General features: G+C 44.3%; 1 protein-coding gene and 1 long non-coding RNA gene across 2 annotated transcripts in view; one reads left to right on the top strand and one right to left on the bottom strand.

Annotated features, from left to right (window-relative positions):
- Window positions 1-22,500, top strand: part of PARN (poly(A)-specific ribonuclease) — a 285,191-nt gene that overhangs the window by 123,475 nt on the left and 139,216 nt on the right. Inside the window, exons 10-11 of the mRNA XM_085885374.1 lie at window positions 85-127; window positions 414-494. Of these exons, the coding sequence (XP_085741500.1) occupies window positions 85-127; window positions 414-494 (124 nt within the window). The remainder of the gene's footprint in view (window positions 1-84; window positions 128-413; window positions 495-22,500) is intronic.
- LOC147034568 (uncharacterized) overlaps window positions 1-22,500 on the bottom strand; it is a 275,792-nt gene that overhangs the window by 189,713 nt on the left and 63,579 nt on the right. The window lies entirely within an intron of this gene.

Genomic DNA, 22,500 nt, shown 5'->3' with positions numbered 1-22,500 from the left:
GCTTCAACTGTGCATAATGTAGGCTTATCTTTGATATACAGTGATTTATACCTATACATGTGAACAGCTCTTCTTATTCCACAGGTACCCCACAGGTCTGCATTTTGAAACACAGCTAAATAATAAGGTGCGTCTTATTAGCTGCAATGCATGCCCGTCTATTATCTGTCGCTTATAAATGGGTGATGTGAATGGACGCCTTAGGCTTTTTAAAATTGTGGCTCAGCTGCTTGCGAATAATTGTCCCTTTAGAGGATGATAAAATGTGTGCAGCTTCTGCTCCCTTTGTCATGCCAAGTGTTATTGCCTCATCCTTTCTTAGTGCATGACTACTAATTCTGACTGTGTGTTAGTTTGCTGTGAGAGTGTATGGATGTGATTCCAATTGCCTGGATGTTCTTTGTGATTCACAGAAGGAACGTTACATCGTTGTGACGAAAGCGTCCGAGGAGGAAAAGAGAAGAAAGGAGGCGGAGAAGTTTGTCAAAGAGCAGGTCTGTTTATTATGAGGTTTTTAATTGTTTTGGTTTGGGGTGTTTTTCTTAATTTTAGGGCATGGTTTAAGGTTTACATAGACTTTGTATTGCAGAAAATGTAAAAATTACAATGTAAACAATGACATTTTTTTCAGCGTTATTATCTGACTTGCTCAAGTTATACAGGAAATGACATGAATACTGGTCAAAGAATTTTGAGTAAAACTAATCTGGTGACCAACATACAAGGAATACAAGGAAATCAGACAGGTGGAAGCCATTCAGCCCATCATGCCTGTGTGACATCAACACAAGATCCAAAGAAGAAAATGCAAAATTTATAAACTTTTTTTTTAATGGTATTTTTGTGGGTTTTGAATGTATGTATTTATTTTTTTTTAAAGTTTTTGTACTTTTTGTATTTTTTTTAACTTATTTTTATTTTTTCTGCTCTGTAGGGGAGGGGGCATGGGCTTGGTTAAAAAACACACATCAACCACATAACATAAACCACACAACAGCCCTTGACGATACCCCACCAAGAGTGCTCTGTACACAAGCACACAATCACTCAGCAATACTCAAACTACCGAAAAGTCCTGCCAACATCCCTATACCCCTCTATCTCCATAACGTCCAGGTACCTATCTAATTCCAATTTAAACTTATCAACTGGTTCTGCTGCCACTCCCTTTCCAGGGAGGCCTTTCCTTACATGAACTACTCTCTGAGTAAAAGTCCCCTGCCTTGCTTTGCTACCGGCTTAATTCTCCTTTTCTTTGCTCTCAGGCTATGCCCCCTGGTCCTATCACTGTCTTCCCTGTTGAATAATAATTCATCTGCACTTATTTTATCTGTACCTTGCATTGTCTTAAACATCTCTATCATATCTCCTTGTAACCACCTCCTTTCTATTGTATGAAGCTCTGTCTCCTTCAGCTGCTCCTTCCTCATAGCTAAGTCTTGCTAGGCCCGGAATCAAATGAGTAGCCCTGCGCGGAACCCTCTCTTTTTGCCTTTACATCCTTCCTGAGTTGTGGTGACCAAAACTGCACACAATATTCTAGATGTGGCCCTCAGTAAATTCCTGTACAATGTTTACACCACCACTTTTGATTTATAAATGATCCCCCTCCAAATACAACCTAAAACCCTATTTGTTTTATCTCCAGCTGCCTGGCATTGTGCTGCATGCTTACCTCCCATATCTATTACCACCCCCAGATCCTTCTCCTGTGTGACATGCTCCAAAATTGCCCCTTGCATCCTGTAATCTCTATGTTCATTGTTCTTTCTCATCCCCAACACTTTATATTTGCTCAGGTTATATTCCATCTGTGGTGTACTGGATAGAAGATGCTTAGCAGGCAGACACGAGCGGGGGAACAGTCGAGCCGGGCTGTGTTGCACAAGCGCGAGCGCGGGCGTACTTTGCCCGCGGCTCTCCTTTATTACGTATTCAGCACACTCACGAGCCGGGCGACTACGCATCACTACAACGCCTCAGGCGGCGCGCTACGAAGGACTACGGTATAATAGTAGACAAGGCACAAAAAATGAAAACAGCGAAGTATAACAGCACATCACATCATATAATGCGTGAAAGCGAGCTAATGGAGCTGCCACGGCCAGGTTCCGAAGACGGAGGTGCACACAGCACCTCCCAAACTCTGGCCGCGTTACCGATATGAAGCAGCAAGGCGAAAAGCACAGCAGCCCTACACAGCGGAAACGCCCCCAGGCGGCTCATGCTGACATGGCCCTCGGCGAGGCCGCGGCGATCTCCCGAGCAAACCTCCCCCGGCACCATCAAACGCCTCCGGCCCACAAGGCGGCACACCTCCCCCAGGCAGACCTGAAGCAGATAAACATTCCGAGGCCGGAAGCCCGCTGTCTGGAAGCCGTGGCGCCAGCGCCAGACTCGATTGACCTTGGATGGGGGCGCTGAACAGCGCCGCTGGCTGGACGCACCCAATGCTCCATAACAACCCACGCACCACAATCAGTTGAGATGCCAATGCCCGTCTAAACGGCCTTGAGCGAACACAGAGAGCTGCGCCCGCAACCAGAGGTGGGGGTAACGCCGACCAGCGCACCAGTCCTGGCTCCGAGTCGATCTCCGAGACCCACACGGCAGTTAGACGGTAGCAATTCCATTTAAACCACACTTCAACCATAGGCTCGTTATAAATCACTACGAACATCATTTGAACCATTGCAAACTCATTTTTCCCTACAGCGCGTTCTTTCGACCAAATCCCTGCACATGACAAAGCAACTACCCGCGGCCCGGGGCAATGGAAAGCCAACCCAACCTTTTTATTTGCCACCACCGCTCCCAAAGCCACCACCTCACATTGGCCATACTGCAAAACCCATCGATTGATCTCCACCAAACCCACTCTCACACGGGAACTGCTGGCATTTATTTCAACAACGTTAAACCGCATCACTCGAGCAATGAAAAACAAATATGCAATGAACAGCAACCCACAACCCACATCACGAGTCCGCCTCTTGGTTGTTGCCTCGATGTTGTGACTCGCGACTTCCTTTAACGCCACGGGCTCACCGCAACCCGTTGAAGCTGCCCGAACAACACCGGCGCGCATTGCCTCACGAACGCTGCCGAAGCGCGGGAACTCATCGCGAGAGCTGATACGGCTCTCGCCGCTCCCGAACCGTACATCACCGCTGCAGGCAGCAACGAACGGCCGCTCCCGTTGCATCAACGCGGCTCCCGCCGCCAGAACCTCGCCCTCGGTACTCGACGAAGGCATCGAAGAGAGCACCGGCACACCTGGAGGTACGAACCGGAGATCCAGCCCGAGGTGCGCCAGCCAGTCCCGACCCAAAAGGACGGGCCCCTCCCCTCGCACCACGAACACCGAGAGTAGGGCGCTTCGCCCCCGGTAAAGCACCGAGATGTCGGGCGCTGCAAGCGGCGCAACCGCTTCGCCGGTGTACGCGCGCGATGCGCGGGCAGCAAGAGTGGACTCAACTCGACACCCGATCAGTGCCCCGATCACTTCGACATTCACTGGCATCGGTCCTGTCACCGTAGGACCAACTGAAACCAGGCTCAACATGGGCAGCATCTCCCGCTCCGGGTCGCTGGAATCTCCGTGCTCAGGCTGCAAAACTCGACCCGGGGCGTTACCGTGCACGCCATGCACTGAACACCATACCGGCGGTAGGTCTTGACCCGGGACGGAAGGATCGCTTCGCACACCGCCATCTATGACTGTGACGATGGGCGATGACCCTCGGCCCACACACCGTAGACGACCTCGAGTGCTCAGACCGCCGTCTGAGTGATTGCATTGCAACACTCCCCCACGACCCGCGCCGCAGACCGTGCGCGTGGCCGTGCGTGCCTGGCACATCGCGCTGACCTCCGGACCATCTGTTGCGCACCGACCATCGAGACCCTGGACATTCTTCAGAGCTTGCGCGACGTCCCACGCCGTTCTTTAGTCCCACGCGACGTCCCACGCCGTCCTCGTTCTTTAGCCGTGGCTTTGCAGAAATCATTCCCCCGATCTGTCGTGCCTCAATAAAACGAACACAGCGCGGCCGTTGCCCACTCGACGTGGCCGAAGTCGATTCCGACGAAGGCGGGCACGCGTTCGTGCGCCGTGCACCGACCTTCTGCCATGCTCGTGCTGGCGAGACCCTTGGCTCCGTAGCCTGGAACCGCACCGGTCATTCGCTGCCGCCCTGCACACGCCGATCCGAAGATCCTCGTCAGCTAACTGTGGTGTACTGGATAGAAGATGCTTAGCAGGCAGACACGAGCGGGGGAACAGTCGAGCCGGGCTGTGTTGCACAAGCGCGAGCGCGGGCGTACTTTGCCCGCGGCTCTCCTTTATTACGTATTCAGCACACTCACGAGCCGGGCGACTACGCATCACTACAACGCCTCAGGCGGCGCGCACTCCTTATATTCCTTGCAGACACGATGATCACGACGACCCCTCCTCCCATCATCATGCCCCGCCCTGCATGCCCGCAGGCTACACCACACCATCTGCCAAGCTTTTGCCCAATCGATGCAAGTATCAATACTTTCCTGAATCTGATCACCACCCCCTCTGCTATCCACCTTACCTCCAAGCTTTGTGTCATCTGCAAATTTGGAAAGCCTACTCTTCACCCCACTATCAAAATCATTGATGTAAATAATGATTAGCAATGGTTCCTTGTACTGATCCCTGAGGTAACCCACGACTTACATCCTCCCAGCAAGACATCCTCCCACTCGCAGCCACTTTGTGCTTCCTACGACTAAGCCAGTTTGCAATCCAATTAGCCACCTGACCAGCCACTCCACAAGCTCTCACCTTAGCTAACAACCTCCGATGTGGTACCTTATCAAATGCCTTCTTAAAGTCTGGATACACTATGCCCACTGCCTTTCCTTCATCCACCCAATCAGACACTGCTTCATAGAACTATAAATTATTTGTTTGATAGGAACTACCTTTGTTAAACACATGCTGACCACCTTTAATTAGTTTGTATTTATTTAAATGGTTCCTCATCTGGTCCTTAATTAATGTCTCCAATACCTTCCCCACAACTGAAGTCAAACTAGCAGGTCTACAGTTTCCCAATTCTTCTCTGGATCCCTTTTTTTTTGTATACCTTGTCAAGGCTCATATGAAAGCGAACACACAACACACAGCAAGGGGGGGGGGCATGAGACAAGAGGGGCGTGGAAAGGACAAAACAGTGGCGAACAGAGACATTAGGAGATCTGTGGAAGGGAGAGGGATGGGGTGGGGAACATGTGGTATCCAAGATGGATACCACAGGGACTTCCATGAAGGAAAGCAGGGAATTTGAAGGCGGTGGGTTTGGGGTGGATTAAGGGGGGTTGAAAAGGTCGAGGATTTGGATGGGGGACGATAAGAGCTGGTGGTGAACAGCTGTTTTGAAGGCCTGGATTGAAGAATGGGATTGAACAGAGTGAGGGGGTTTATTCCAAAGGCGGGGAAAAAGAGGAATGAAAGAGTGAAGATGAGCAGTGATTCGTGATTTTGGTAGATTTACCAGAAGAGGGTTGTTGGCTGACCTTGAGCACCCTGCGGAAATATGGTGGGGATAAATCGCAAACAGAGCAGGGGGGGGCGCGATCGGAGAGGATACGGTAGAAGACAGAAAGACCACCGACCTTCCTGCGGTGAGAGAGTGAGAGGCTTAAAGACTCAGCCTCATCGTGGGAGATACCAATGATCCGAAATGCCTTGTTTTCCACTGCGTTTAGCCGAGAAAGGTGAAAGGCAGGAGCACCATCCCAGAGGGGAGAGCAGTTCTCCATCAGGCTGCAGACGAAAACTTTGTATGTGGTCAGGAGCTCAGGTGGGCCGAGGAAGGACTTTGCACGACGGAGGATTCCCAGTTGGCGACTGGCTTTGCAGGCCAGGTTAGAAATAAGGCTTTCCCAATAAATATCATGGCAGATAGTAAGATCCAGAAGCTTGAAAGAAAGGACTTCTTTCAGAGGATTGTTGTGAAAGTAGATGGGGGGGGGGGGGGTCCAAACGGTCCTTTCGGAAAGACATCGTGAGAGTGTGAGATTTGTCAGGATTGAACGACATGTTCCACGTGTTGGACCAGTTTGTGATTTTACCCAGATCTACAGAGAGTAAAGAGGCTGCTGCTTCCTGGTCTGAGGGATGACAGATTGTGCGGCAGAGGGTGGAGTCATTAGCAAAGAGAAAAAGAGGTTTTTCCAGAGAGTGGGAGAGATCATTGATGAAAATCAGAAAAATAACAGGGCCCAGAATGCTGCCTCTCAGAGCGTTCTGGGCCCTCTCCATCCTGGATAGGAAGAGGGGATGAAAGAACTCCTTTTAGGGCCACACGTTGACTGTGACAAGAGAGGAAGTCTGTAAGCCATGAGTGGAGATGGCCTTGGATACCATACGAAGAGAGTTTGGTGAGCAGGGCAGGGTGCCAGACCGTGTCAAAAGCACGCGATATATCTAGGGATATGGCTCTGATTTCTTGTCTGGCATTGCGTACCTCCATCCATTGTTGGGAGAGCAGAATCAGCATATCCAGGGTAGAGTGACCTGGTCTGAAACCAAATTGATGATCGGTAATCAAGCCATTGGAGAAGAGGAAGGATTTAATGTCTGAAGAGATGATGGATTCCATAACCTTGCTGATGATTGGGATGAAGGCTGATTGGTCTGTAGTTGCAGGGATATATTTTTGCACCTTTTTTGTGCAGAGCAGTCATGTTTGCTGATTGCCAAGCAGATGGTGAATAGAACAGAGAGAGGGTGAGAAACAGTAGAGGAGCAGGTTTTTAGGACACGTGGGCTGATGCCGTCTGGACAGGTTGCAGAATCTGAGTCGAGGTTTGACAACACGCTCTCCACTTTGTTCGAAGAAAAGGACACAGAGTCCAGGGACAGTTGTGTGCGACTGGGTCAGCTGAGTACAGAAATTGATGGGTTTCGGACACAAGATTCCGATGCAAACTCCGAGTTTAGGCATTCAGCCTTTTCGCGTGCAGTATCAGCAGTGTAGCCATTTGAGGTAAGGGAGGGGTTGGAGGGGGAACATACACCAGAAACAGATTTGATTAGATACCACCAGAATTTGGAGGAGGGAGAAAGGTTTGAGAGTTAAGACTTGAGCTCAGAAAGATGTTGTTTTCTGGCTCTCCTGAGGGTAGACACACACTCGTTCTGAGCTTGATGGAAGGAACTGAGATTACCCTCAGTTGAGTTTGCTTTCCATGAGGCAAAGGCAAGTTGTTGCTGGACAACTTCCGCACCATAAGCTTCAGTGAACCAAGGGTGGGAGGAAGGATAGGACAACTGAAGACGAGAGGGGATAAATTTGTGCATGAGGGAGAGCAAGTTTTTATGAAAGAATTCCCAGGATGAGTTGATGTTGGAGAAAGTAGCGATGGGAGACCAATATTGAAGTTTGCTGGCTGCTTGGAGACCCTGCCAGTCGGCTTGAGTGAAATGCCAGATCGACGGTGCTGAGGTGGATATCTGATAACAGTTAGAGAGATGTGCACTTTGACAAGGACGTGGTCAGAAGAACCGATTGAAGCGGGAGGAAGAACAGCAGATATTTTCAGGGAAATTTATCAAAATAAGATCCTGAAGAGATGGAGTACCATTGGTTGAGATCCGGGTCGGGAAGTTGACCGATTGAGTCAGTCCCAATGATTCGCAGAAGTCTTTTGCTGAAGTGCCATGACAGGTGAGAGAGGGACCCACACCTAGCCAACTGGTGTGATGACACTTGAAGTCACCACATATGAGGAAGAGAGAGTTCGGATGAGAAGATAGAAGTTGGTCCATGTTTTCGCACAGTGAGGTGTAAATGGAGTCATCACTGTTTGGTGCAATACACATCTAAACATGAGGTGGGAGTGGAAGGGAAGCCATAGCCAGAGGTATTCCTTGGGGTGTGGGGGAGTGAGGGCAGTGCATGGAGAGTGAGGAATAGAGTCTTTGATGTAGAGAGCAACTCCGTTGCCAGGACGTGGCTCGGGTTTGTCATACCGGAGGAGGGAGTAACCAGGGAGAGATACTTGGGAGTCAGAGATGTCTTGAGGGAAGAAAGTTTCTGTTCAGCAGCTTATTTCTGGTTTATCAGTGGCAACCTGTATGTAAAGATCTGTAATGTTTGAGTGAAGGCCCCAGATATTTGAGGTCCACACTCTTAATGAAGAGGGAGGGAGGAGGCTTTGGGTGCAGGTGATGAGGGGAGGGAGAGGGTAGGACAAGGGAGGAGGGGGGGTGTAAGAAGTTGTTAAAAGAGTGTGGGGGATTGCAGAATAGTTTGAGGAGGGGTCCGGATAAGCAGGAGAAAAGGCTCTGTGGTGCTGGGGGAGGGGGGACAGGAGAGGGGCCAGAAGGCAGTTGAGGATTTGAGGAGGTAGAGTGATGAGATGGAGGTGAGAGGGCAGGGGAAGGAGGCAGCTTTGTGGATGTGAGGGGAGACAACTTTGAGAAGGGTGAGTGAGGCGGTGAATGGTGGGAGAAGGGTGAGTGGGAAGTTTCTGAGAAAGGTGAGAAGGAAGCTTGGAGGGAGAAGAGTGTGATGGTTGCTTTGAGAGGGAGGGGTGAGAGGGGTGAATTGGCACTGAAGTTGGAAAAAAAGAATGGTTGATGGAAAGCGAACACTCATAGCATTTTTTTTTAATTTTTAGGTCAGAGATGCGATTAAAGACATTTCTTGAGGGATGCAATAAAGGCAAATTAAGAGAATGGAGAGAAGAAACGCTTTTACAGTTGGATTTTTTTAGGCAAGGTATGAAGGGAAGGTCAAATTGAGAGCAGTCTTTTGGAATAGAAGAAGAGTAGTGAATTATGATACAGTCAAGAGAACCACACATGCAAAAGAGAAAGATGAAGCATTATAAGAGATAGTTATTATTATTACTTGCATAACCCGTGCTCTGCACGACATGTTGGGGTGGGTGTGTTTGAGAAAGGAAGTGATGCAGAGTATCAGTAGTAATTTTACTTTAATGCAGTAAGTGGAATACGATTTCACTGTTTCAGAACCATTTTATTTACTTTTTTTGTACCATGCACCTCATATGGTCTTTGAGATAATGTAATATAAGCCGAATATCACGTTACTCGAGCGCAGAACAAAGTCGAAGATAGCGCGACACGAAACCACAAACTCGGAAATAATACATAAATTTTATTTACTTTTTTTGTACCATGCACCTCATATGGTCTTTGAGATAATGTAATATAAGCCGAATATCACGTTACTCGAGCGCAGAACAAAGTCGAAGATAGCGCGACACGAAACCACAAACTCGGAAATAATATATAAGATTTTATTTACTTTTTTTTGTACCATGCACCTCATATGGTCTTTGAAATAATGTAAGCCGAATATCACGTTACTCGAGCGCAGAACAAAGTCGAAGATAGCGCGACACGAAACCACAAACTCGGAAATAATATATATGATTATTTTGATTATTATTATTATCTTTTTTTTTTTTTGTATACCTTGGTCGAGGCTCGTATGAGAGCTAACACACAACTCACAGCAAGGAGGCATGAGACAAGAGGGGCGGGAGTGGAAGGGACAAAACAGTGGGGAACAGACACATTAGGTGAACTGTGGAAGGGAGAGGGATGGGGATGGGACGGGGAACATGGCGAAGAGAAGATGGACATTTCAGGGACTTTCAGGAAGGAAAGCAGGAGAAATGAAGGAAGTGGGCTTGGGTGGATTATCGGGGGTAGAAAAGATCGAGGATTTGGATGGGGGAAGATAAGAGGTGGTGGTGAACAGCTGTTTTGAAAGCCTGGAGGGAAGAATGGGAAAGAATAGAGTGAGGAAGTTTATTCCAAATGCGGGAAAAAAGAGGAATGAAAGAGTGAAGATGAGCAGTGATTCGTGATTTTGGTAGTTTTACCAGAAGGGGGTTGTTGGCGGACCTTGAGCGCCCTGTGGAAATGTGGTGGGGACAAATCGCAGAGAGAGCAGGGGGGGCAAGGCTGGAGAGGAGTCGGTAGAAGACAGAAAGACCACCGACCAACCTGCGGTTGAGAGAGTTTTCATCAGATTAGGCAATGGAAAGTTTGGAGAAAAAATTGTAAGGTGAATGGTGAATTTGGATCGGTAATCGCAAAGGGTGGAAACAGATGTATGCATTTGGGGGTACAGGAGATTTGGGGGTGTCATTGGTTACAGGAGAAGCACGTGGCTATGGGAGGTGTATAGTCAAAAGTGGACTTATTTATTTATTTCAAATAAGGATTGCGTAACATTCAGAAAAGGGAAGATTGAAGTAAAATCGTGGAGGTGTATGGTGAATTTGGAACTGTAAACACAGGGTGAAGCTGCTGGGTCGATGGAAAGTATCAGGAAGAGGGTAGAGAGAGACACGTGGTTACAAGAGTTGTATAGATCGAAAGGATACAAGGAAAATTATTAATTTTTGATGGATTTTTGAAGATTAGGTAATATTCGGGAAAGGGAGGTTGGAGGAAGAAATCGTGAAGGTAATGGAGAGAGTGGGTCAGCTCAAATAGAAGAAAGATGGTGTGCCGACAGAAGGAGGAAGAAGAAGAGGGATCGCGATTTGTGGGTATACAGAGAGGAAGGTTTTTTTTGTTTGTTTGTTTTTTTCCTTTAAATTTAAGACAAGAAACAGTGTTTAGTTGGGAGGAATAGGGGCATTGGGAAAGTGGGGAAAATAGGAATTGAAGGTAATAGGGAGAGAATACAAATAAAAACGATCGTACACCGAGAGGGGAAGGATGGGTCGGCCTCAAGGAACCCGGTAAGATAAGGTCGACAAAAACTCACAAAATAGCACGATTTTTGAAACAAAACCGAACTAGGAATACACAGTAACATGTCCGTGAGAAAATAAACATTGAAATGGGACAAAATTTGACCGGAGACTTAACTTTGAGAAAGTCGGGAGAGACCCCAGAGAGAACCTGCCGATGCTCCAAACACAGAACCGGAAGTAAATATGGTGTTCTTAAATGATGGTGTTACATTTGCTACTCTCCAATCCTCCGGTACCTGTTCCGACTCCAGGGAACAATTGAAAATATCCGTTAACATCTCGCTTACCTGCTCAGCCACTTCCCTCAATACTCATGGGTGCATAGTATCTCCCTGGAGCCTTATCTTCTCTTGGATTTCCTAGCTGTTCCTTTACTTCCTCACTCCAACCTGGATCTTCTGTAAAAGCCCTTCCTCACCTCCTTGATAGATAGTCTCAGCTATTGGCAATTCTTCTGACTGTTATTGTGTAAAAGCTGAAGCAAAATACCTATTTAATAAGCCCTGCCATCTCACCTTCATCACTAATCACTCTCCCGGTGCTATTGCTCAATGGATCCACACTGGTCCTAACCTGTTATTTTTCCCTGATATACTTAAAGAAAGCCTTGCTGTTATGTTTAATATTCTTAGCCATGTCCTTCTCATACTCTCTTTTGGCTTGCTGAGTTGTTTTCTTCACTTGCCTCTGTTGACTCCGATCGTGATATAAGTCTAACTTAGGCCAGTAAAATTAGCCCCAAAATTGGGCAAAAGTCAAAATAATTGCAATAGAATTAATTTTTTCACAATGCATTTTTTAATGACTCCAGTTCAACATACTATAAGTCTACCACAGTCAACTGATGGAAAATATGACAAAATTACGTTTTTCAGCAATGATGTTGTGATACTTTAAAAATATCTACTCATACAATATATGCCATATACAATGTATTTGAATAAAACCACTGTCAATCAATGCATTACAATCAAGGACAGTTCTGTTTTGATTCGTTACATAACAAATAATCACCAAGATTACAGTTTTTCATATAAAATTAGCATTTTACCAGGCAAATGTCTTTAAAAAGTATCATTATTTTAGCAGTGATTTTGATACTTTTCTTCAAACTTTATAACATGCAATGGTATTGATGTATAACAAACTTGATCACATTAAGTTATGTCTAATGTACATTCCAAAACAAATTTCGATAGAATATGACAATTACTTGCAGTGCTATACCATTTTTGCTGCATTAAGATTTCCCCTACCCCCAAATGCATAAACTGTCGACCATTGGGGAGTCTTGTGTGAGAACCATTTATTTGTAAGTAAAATGTAATCATATTTATACTTTGAAATATAGCCATATTGCCAACAGGTATGGTTAGTGTATTTGTACTACATTCTATAAAGTCATTCTATGCAGTAGTACACATATCTACTGATAAGTGTCCATTTAAGAATCGATATCATTTCGGACTGGTGAGTTATACGAAACAGTTCAACAATACTCTCCACAGGTTGTTTTGCATTGTGTTTCTTATAACAAAAAGTAGCATTTAACCTGATACATCTCCCTAATAACCTACAAAAAACCTCCAAAGACTAAATGCTGGAAAAAATTAAGTTTACATGTTTTGACAACCAAGTACTTACATTTTTAAATCCAGCTGTATTGCCAACAACTATGCCAACTAAATCTATAAAGTTCTATACTACATTCTACATACTTGTACTACATTCTATACAGTTATACTACATTTTATACAGCTATACTAAATTCTATGAAGTCCGATGCAGGAGTATACATATCTACTGATCCATGTCCATTTCTGAATCAAGATCATCATTTAGGACAGGTAAGTTGGAACATGCAGTTCCACAACAGTCTCCACAGGCTGAAGAGCAGTCAAAGCCATGCTTGCGATATGAGCAGCGTGCAGTGCTGCAGTCTGTTCTGCAGCTGCACCTGACCAGTGTGACCACTCCTTGGCTTTTTTTTTCACAAGATCTTGGCTATTCGTTGTTCACCTTGGTGTCTTGGTTTTCTATAGGTTTTCTATTATCATTGCTTTTCTGAAGCCTTGTGAATTCTTGGCTTTTTCCATTGGCTCACCTTGGCATTTATGAAAATGAGGAGTGGTCATATACTGCACCTGACCAGTTTCAAGAGATTATCAGGTGCTGGAGGCATGTCGCTCATTATTGCCCTTTTCTACTTTCCATCCCCATTTTGTAGGTACTAAGCAACTGTTTCCTAACCACACCTGCACCTGGTAGTATACCCACATGGAATGGTACTTTGCTGCAGCTTATGTTGGGGGGGAGAGCCTTCATTTCAATAGATTGTACTTCTGCTCATCTTTTCAACAAACAGGTGACAGTGCAGGGTATTCAGGGTATCACTTGATTTTCCACCATAAATCATTACCAGGGCCTTCTCACCTGATGTTATGATATCTGCTTGGGATGTGTCAGGTTTACAGAACATCTCAGCATGCTGTTGCAACTGGCTGTACTTCTTCATAGCCAATCCCTTGCCAATACCAAACAAACACGTTGTGGTATCACATCCAAGAAAAGCATTAATGAATGGTAGGTGTTTGCAGAGGCCGTCACCCAGTATGGATTTCATGACATGGATATCCCAGAATTTTGCTTCTTTTGATCCATGCCTAGACTCTGGCTTCATGAAAATTGCCTTGCTGTTTGAGTTAACAAAATGGCATAGCAGAACAAGGATATCAATGTCATCTGCAACAACTATTGTTTCTCCATCAGCAGAAACCGCAACTGCTGTTTGAACAATCAGAAGATCAGCATCTCCTCTGGCATGGACACTCTCACAACCAGCCTGCTCAAAGAATTCACTCAACATATTAATGAATCGTTGTTTGTTTCCCAAAAACACTTCTTTTTTTCACAGTCACCATCATATTGGACTCACAATGTACAGTCACTGTGTTTGTTTCCCTTCTCCGGTATGTCATATCCTTCACTGAGGGTTCCTCACTGTAGCCATCAAACACAATAACGCAATTGCCATACTTCCTTGTCATGTAGTGCACATAAATGTCACAGATGACTTTGAATGTTACACCACGAGACTAGGATACACGATGCAATAATGCTCCTCAATCAAGTACATACAGTGGTTTGGTAGGTGTTGAACATTCATGCGATTTCACCACATTCCAAAGTGCAGATGCAAATACTGCCTTATTTGCCTGCCGTGGAGTGCCAGTTGACTCAAACGGTGCAGCAGGATAGCCACATAGTTCATGCTTGAACAACTCATGTAAGTCCACATTTTCTCTTGCAGCCACTACCGTTAGCCGTTGGAACAGTGCCTGTGGGTCAATCTGCACAGCTTCCTTGTTTAACATAACTGCAGTTTTTGAACCCAGGGTAATTGTTTGTTGCTTTCGCTTGAAAGAATACTGTGTTACATCTTGTCCTTGCATCAATAGAAGGATCTTATTGCCAACTTCATCAGCCTGATCAACATTGACAGAATCTTGTGCCACAACACCAGAGACAATGCTATGCAGTGATGTATCTGTTGTGTTGAATGGGTTCCTTGCATGCAAAAAATTGACTAGTTTACAAGTGTCTGCACAATCTCTTCTCTGTCGTGCATCAGAGACTTCTATGTGTTGTTCACTTGTGTTGTACATGACATCGGTGTATCGTTGCATGGCTTGGTTCACTTCAGAACAGGAAGGCAAGGATTTTATCCATACCAATCATTGCAGCTCTTATATCCCCCTCCCCCGTGTAAGACCCCCAGTAGATTTGATGCTGTGCATCAACATCTGTTCAATTATAAGATCCGTTGAAAGACCTGCCCATAATCTGTCATTGCAACGAACAACATGTAGACCATCCATAAATGCAGTGTAGATATCTGGGTGGTCAGTTGGCAGTGAGGCCATTTGCTGAAGGTACTAGAAGGTGGTTCTTGCATACAAGTTATGTCCAGCAGCAGCAAAATATGGCAACATCTCTTGTACAGTAGCACGGTGGAGGTTCCAGTTGCCAGTTCTCTCAGCTCTAAGGAAACGCTTTAGGATATCTATCATTTTCATGTACCGCAACCATAAGCAGCTTGTACGGCTTATCTCATTTCTTTGCTTCTCTTGCTCCAATTTTGCACTGATTTCCAATATTGCTGTTGTGGTTTCATCATCCATGGCAACATCTGGATCTACAAGCAACTTCTCAAAAATTTCTTTTACTTTCACAAGCAAGTTGTCTGCAACACCTACATCACTGTTAAAGTTGTCTGAAGTGTTGTTTTCTGTATCATCAAAACTATCAGCTTCCTGGTCATGGAAGAGCTCTTCATCTATCTGGCCTTTGTCATAATCCTGGATTGCAAAGCTTTCATTGGTGGCAGCTGTGCTAGGTAGATTTGGCAGTGGAAGCTTCAATGCTGCAGCAAGCAAGACAATGTTTAGGGCTGCATCAACAAGGAAATGACTTCTATGAGCTCTGGCAAGTGCCTTGCCACTGAGCCTGTGTGTCACTGCAGAGCTACCATATACCACTTCCAGTGCTTCGGACAAACCAGAGTTTTCCATGAAATGGCCTATGTATCCCAGGTAACTCATCTCTGTGTGCAGTCCCTCTATTCCTTGGTTTTTCAAACCCGGGGGTGTGACCCCAAGTGGGGTCGTCGAGCAAATTTCGTGTGGTCGTGGGCGTCCGCTTGCAGGGAAAAAAAATTGTCTATTTTCGATCGGTGTTCGCTTTTACGGGATGTAATATAAACGGTTCGCTCAAAGTATGGGAACCGGCGCAACATGATGCTTGGAATGGGATCCAGCTGATGCGCGGGCTCGCTGAAGGGCTGTTCATTTTGGCAGGAAATTAGTGGTTTGATCCACGGCCTCTCAGACTCAGACTCTGGCTCTATCATTAACGTCTATTCACGTCTCCACGTACGACTCGAGACCTTATTTGTGATGGCAGCACCAGCCACCAGCAAATCTCGAGAACGTTCTTACCAGGATAAATTTCTGGACCTTGGATTTTACTCCCTGGTGGATAAAAGTGGGGCACAGAGGCCTCAGTGTGTGATTTGTTTCGAAGTGCTTTCTACGGAGTCTATGAAACAAAATAAGTTGCAGAGGCATTTGACTATAAAACATGCGCCTTATCAGGATAAGGAGAGATAAGTTCTTTGAGAGGAAACTTCTTGCACTCAAGAATACGCGTCTTGACAGAGATGGTACATGCCATCAGACCTATTCTCGGGCATTAGAGGCCTCGTATCGAGTGTCGCTCCATGTTGCCAAGACTAAAAAGCCTCACTCCATTGCGGAAGAACTCGTGCTGCCATGTGCAAAGGACATGGTATCTCTGATGGTTGGGGAGGAAGCGGCGAAGAAACTGGCAGTTATACCCCTCTCTGACAACACCATCCAACGCAGAATTGAAGATATGAGTCTGGACGTTACGGCTCAGGTCGAGTCCACTGATATCGCATTGTACGCTCAACTCATCGTCTGGGTCCGCTTCATCAAGGCTGATAACTTTGTCGATGAGCCTCTGCTCATCAAACCATTGGAGGCCACCACCAAAGGCAAGGACATTTTTGGGAAAGTAGAGCAGTTTTATCGTGACCATGATCTGGACTTCGGAAAGTTGCTCGGTTCTACAACAGAAGGTGTGCCAGCAATGTTAGGAGTGCGTTCTGGATTCAAGGCTAAATTGCTTGAGGTGGCTCCTCAGACCTCCATGGTACACTGCATGATTCACTGAGAAGCGCTCGCCTCTCGTACTTTGCCAGAAACCTTGCAGAGCGTGCTCTCAGAAGTCGTAAAAAATGGTGAATCACATCAAATCGAGCACCCTCAACACTAGGTTATTCAGGCTATTCTGCCAGGAGATGGACGCCGACCATAAGAATTTACTATTCTACACTCAAGTCAGATGGTTATCTTGAGGAAACCTTCTTCTGCGCGTTTACGAGCTCAAAGATGACCTGAAGGAGTTCCTACGCACACAAGGGAAAACGGCATGGGTAGCATTGCTTGAGTCGGACTCTTGGCTGTCAGAACTGTGCTATCTCATTCACATCTTTGAACGTCTCAATGTCCTCAACCACTCCCTCCAAGACAGACGCCAACCTCATGATTTTTCATGACAAAATGAGCGGATTTCTGGTGACTCTAAAATTACTAGCAGACAAAGCAGCTGTTAAGCGCTTCAGCCTTTTTCCCCCGTCTGGTGGAGCATCTAACGACCTGCCAGTACAATGATACTGAGCTCGACAGTCTTTCTGGGGAGAAGGCAAGTCACGTTCGCTTGCTCATTGAACAGTTCGAGCACTATTTCCCTGAGCTGGATGTGCAGTCCTTTTCTGTGGTTCGGGACCCTTTCACAGCTCCACTGGACTCTATTGCTGATGAAGATGATACAGCACAGGAAGAGCTTGTACAGCTCCAGCATGATTCAGGAGTGCAGGCTTTTGCGCAGACGAATTCGTTGTCAACATTTTGGTGCAAAATGCTGCCGTCGTACCCGACCCTGTCACGGCACGCCATTAAGGTTCTCATGCCATATCCTTCATCATACTTTTGTGAGCAGTCGTTCTCCACCATGGTGGTGATTAAAACAAAGTACAGAAATCACCTAGAAATGGAGCATTATATGATCCTGGCATTGTCATCTACTTTCCACGAATAGAGAAGTTGGTTTCTGAAAAACAGGCTCATCCTTCTCACTGATATATCTAAATGTCATTCGGACTTCTGAAACATTCAACTGTACTATTTGGATACTGTCGGCTATTCTCCGTTTACTCGTCTATGAAAACATGACGATGGTGAATAAAGTAAACAGTAAATATTCTTGTGTCATGAGCGGATCTTATCTTATATATTATGAATTGGGTTTTGAATCTTTTGGGTCGTGCGATGTAGAGGGGTTCTGAAATTGGGTCGCCACTAAAACAAATTTGAACCACTGCTCTATTCTCAACACAACTGACTTTAGGCTGCTGTCACATGGTTCATTGGTGATGATAGTTTGGCCCTTCCTCCATAGTGGTTGGTCAAATGTTATTACAGGGGTAACTTTGTTTTGTTGTGCTTGCTCAGCCAGAAATAGCATAGTGGAGTAGATGCATGTCATATCCGTTGGGTCTAGGTCAATCAGAGGCAGGAATACCACAGTTGCCTTCACAGGATGGGTTCCCTTGTGCACCATCTGCATAAATCCAGACCAGCCTTGACGTGGCCATTACAGAAACTGTGTAAGTGTCCATAGGATATCTATCTGAGGTTTCTGAACTGGTACCTGGTTCATGGATCGAAGATAGGCAAACTCACGGAAACATAGCTTTTCCTGCCCCTTGGGATAATTGTACTGATGTATCTTTATCCAGCCTGTCTTGATAATTTCATTGTGACTTATATTTCTTCATGGGACCATGCTCGAGATTGTTTTCCCTGGTGTTAATGAGGCAATCATCCCCATCCCATGGAATGTACCAAGTCCATCAAGTGTTCGGATATTATGATCTACATTATCTGCCACATACTGAACAAATTGACCTTCAAATGCAAATGCTGTATTGTGTTGTGTGACAGAAGCACTTCACTCAAACATTTGGACTTCCTTATATGAGCTGCAGAAGCCATGTTGGTGCAGGGAATCTATAAGGAACCTAGAGCCAAATTGGTGATGCACCTGCAGGGGTTTCCTTATTTTTGGAGTAGGAGGCTACCATTAAAAAGTAGCAGGTTACCATCACCACGAGCGAAGTGAGCGCAGCTGTATGGCAGGGGTCCAGGGCCCGCCGAGGGCCCTGGGATGGCTGGAGATGCATTTTAACATGATTTCTGACATGAAATAGTTCTCATATTATCATGTAATGTAATGTAATGGAAATGTACTCACTGAATGTAATGAAAATTGCTTGGATGTTAAGCAGTGGAGTAACTGAAAATAGTCCAAATGCATTCATCACTGTGAGAAACTGCTTTTCAAAAGGGCCTACCATTAGCCAGAAGTTGAGGGCCACCTCAAACAATGACAACACCTAAACTTCACAACTCCCTAAATATCTGATGAACTATTTAAGCATAGGGAAGCTAAGTATTATATTTGTAAATTTTCTTTCATTCATTTTATGCATATTTTCCCTCTTCGATTTCATTTTACTTTGTCAAATATTGTTTATTATTATTTTATTGTGTTTTGTTTTGATTTAATAAACAGCTCAAACTAATAACTTTAGACTAGTTTATTGTTTGAAAATGAACGATAAACATGTATTTAACTTCACTCGTTTTCAGATAATTTCTTTATTTGATGTCAGCGAGCTTCAAACAGTCTAAGTGTGAATACTGCATCAGTCACAATCCCAATTTTGTTAAACTTCCACCTTACATTATCTGCCAATATCGTGTTGTTATACCGTCAAGAAAAGCTCGCAAGTCTCTGGTACATGCATGTACCTGCGGTACCAGTATTGAGTTGGCCAGTTCATAGCTGCTCATACTTGGCCTTCACTTTAGTGAATAAACGGCAATTTTCAGTGCAAATAACCATGAATAATAACATGTACAAAAGCTGCTTTAAGCTTATAGACTAATTTCTTTATAAATTTAAAAGGCACAACGGATGACCGTGTATTTTGGAGCCGCATCACTTGACAAAAGCTCAAAATGGACGAGGTGAAACGCGTGTTTCGTGAAACAACAACATCGCACTTGCGAGAGTGCAAGTTTAGACCCATTACTGATGGCCAGAAGCTTACCTCCCATGTTTTTGGACTTCTTCGAAAATCTAAAGTCAAAAGGGATTTTCGTTTCGATGCCATCGTTTCGGCACCGAAACTGCGAGGCCTACAAAGTTTCTTTTCTTGAGGTCATCGCTGTATGGTATCAGGGTATCAGGCCAACAGTCCAAAACGTCGCTAAAGCAGAGAACTCTCTATTGCAGGAGGCGTGTTTTAGCTGCTTGTGTTATTTTTAGGTCAGTGTTGTGTGACACCTGGCGAGAGTACTAAGAGTAAAAGTAAGCCCGCTTTTATCGAAATACTAATGTGTTTTCGTCTCGGATTTCAAAACAGGGGTGTAGAGTTTTCGTGGTGACTAAAAACAAACAAAAAAAACATCAAAAAATCGGTGCTGAAGTAGGCGGCGACTTTTGACATTTTTTTCTCTGAGTAGACTGCTGCGGATCGCCGGTAACCGGCTTCTAAGGAAACCCCTGCACCTGTAGAGCTAAACCCCATTTCAGGGGTACAATCATCATTCTGGGTCTTGCAGCTTGGACAATAGCATGCCCCAATGAGGCCTGTTTTTTCTCAGTGATTTTTCCTGCTACCATGATTTGCAGAAACTGGACTCGGCTATCTGGTAGAAATGTCATTGCATTTTCTATTGTCAAATCATCAGCAACTGGATACTCGGTACATAGACCAAGTGCCTTAATATCATTTTTCATCAGTTTGGCTGCTGTTTCAATGATTGTCTGGTTTCATCATCATTTTCACCCTTTGGTGATTTGTAGTAGTCATTCATAATGGAGGCAGCAGTGGTTCTAAATGTAACAATCGTTTTCTTGCCTTCAAGATTTGTGAAAAGAACCTTATCACCAAAATGGTCTTTTAGTTTTTGTTTCATCTACTGCACTCCATATGCCTCTTGCATTGAGCCAGTCAGCTTCAAGTATTCATCCATCTTCTTTACTTGATCAATGATTGCTATTTGTTCATCATCACTTTCCTCTAGATATTTTGTGACAAGTAGAAAGGCATCATACTTGTCTTCTTCAACTTTGCAACCTCTTCGTAGTTTTTTCTTTTTACCAGAGAGTGAATCATGTGGTTCAAACTTCTTTGGAATGTTTCTCCCAGTTCTAAAGTTTATGCTGCATTGGTTATGATACACTGCATCCTCAGCATGCAGGTCATTAGCATAGGATATCCTGCCCATCACTTCCTCACTCCAGACATCATTCCGTATTTTGCAAACACTTCTAATAGTGTTTTCAAAAACTGATGTCCTGACAGGAAATACATCATATCCCCTCCGTCGACCATCACAATTGGCTTGCTGACAGCAAAAGATGCAATCTTTTGTGAAGTCAAATGGTTTTGATTGTGATCGTCGCTTGAATTCTGGTACAGAAGCATCAGCTAGTCCTACATGCCTGTTAGTTTTGATGTACTTTGGATTACACCAATTTTTTCTGCATGCCTTATGGACACGTTGCCCTTCTTGGGTCTGCAGACTGCTTCCCCGTTCCTCACTTGCACGGTTGATGCCATCACTCCCTTTCTTGCCAAGGGTAACAATATCACATTCAGCATCATATGTGATATCCTTGGTGCATAACACACACAGTTGATCTTGTCTTGTAGATTGACAATCAGCCATCACTTACCTGCAAAGAAATTAAAGTTAGTGACTTGTACTTCACAGATTAATAAGAAAGGAGTATATAAAAATTAAGATCGCAACGCAAGTAATGATCACATTCCTTTTAAACTTGTTACACTGACAGATTTCGGGGGGGCGGGGGGGGGGACAGGAGTGTGCCACCCTCTATTTGCTGTTAAAAATTGTGAAATTATAACATTTGTAAAATCTATATGGAGTTCGCTCTCTGTGGAATGATAAATTTTAAAAATTGGACTATTATTATGGATGTTATGACCCATAAGATATTTTGACCAATAATTTGACTTTTGATTTTTGTTTTTTAAAATAAATTAGCCAGGATCAGAGCCTGCAGTCAACTACACCCCCTTTAACAAAATATTGGATCTGCCCCTGTGTTATAAATTTTAGTTATTATAAGTTCTAATGTAATCAAGTTTGTAAAGTATGAATATAATAACATTTTATTTACAAAGGAATGGTTCTCACACAAGCACTCCCCAATGGCCAACACTTACATTTGGGGGTAGGGGTAATCTATTTGTACCAAAATGATATAGCACTGCAAGTACTTATATTCCATCCAAATTTGTTTTAAAATATGCATTAACCATTTATAATGTAATCAAGTTTGTTATACATCAATACCATTGCTTGTTATAAAGTTGGAAGAAAAGTATCAAAATCACTGCTAAAATAATGCTACTTTTTAAAGACATTTGCCTGGTACAATGCTAATTTTTATATAAAACTGTAATCTTGATGATTATTTGTTATGGAACTAATCAAAACAGGACTGTCCTTGATTGTAATGCATTAATTGACAGTGGTTTTATTCAACTACATTGTATATGGCATATATTTTAAATGAGTAGATATTTCTAAAATATTACATCATTGTTGAAAAATGTAATTTTGTCATATTTCCCATCAGTTGACTGTGGTAGACTTTTGGTATGTTGAACTAGAGACATTACAAAAATGCATTGTTAAAAAATATATTATATTGCAATTATTTTGACCTTTTTCACTATTTTGGTTGGCCCAACTCCAGCCCTGTTATTTGAAACCTAATAAATGCCTTCTGCTTCTCCTTAAAGGTCCCATGACACCCAAAACTTTCTGATTATTTATATATTCACTTGACCTTCCTACTGAAGAAATCACCCATGTTTTTTTTTTTTAATCAAAAATGGGATAATTAGACCAATATTTCGAACATTTCTGGTGCTTTTCACAACTTGCTATGCCCCGCCCCTTAAAAAAGTTGACTTCAGTGAACCACAGCGTTGACGTCACATGCAGAAACTCGCACAGAGTGGATTGA

The sequence above is a fragment of the Eptatretus burgeri genome, chromosome 1 (assembly GCF_056783735.1).
Source record: "Eptatretus burgeri isolate ZD-2024b chromosome 1, Ebu_testis_v1, whole genome shotgun sequence".
NCBI classification, from domain to species: Eukaryota; Metazoa; Chordata; class Myxini; order Myxiniformes; family Myxinidae; genus Eptatretus; species Eptatretus burgeri.
Note: the sequence above shows the minus strand (reverse complement) of the source record. Positions and strands in the feature narration are given on the sequence as shown.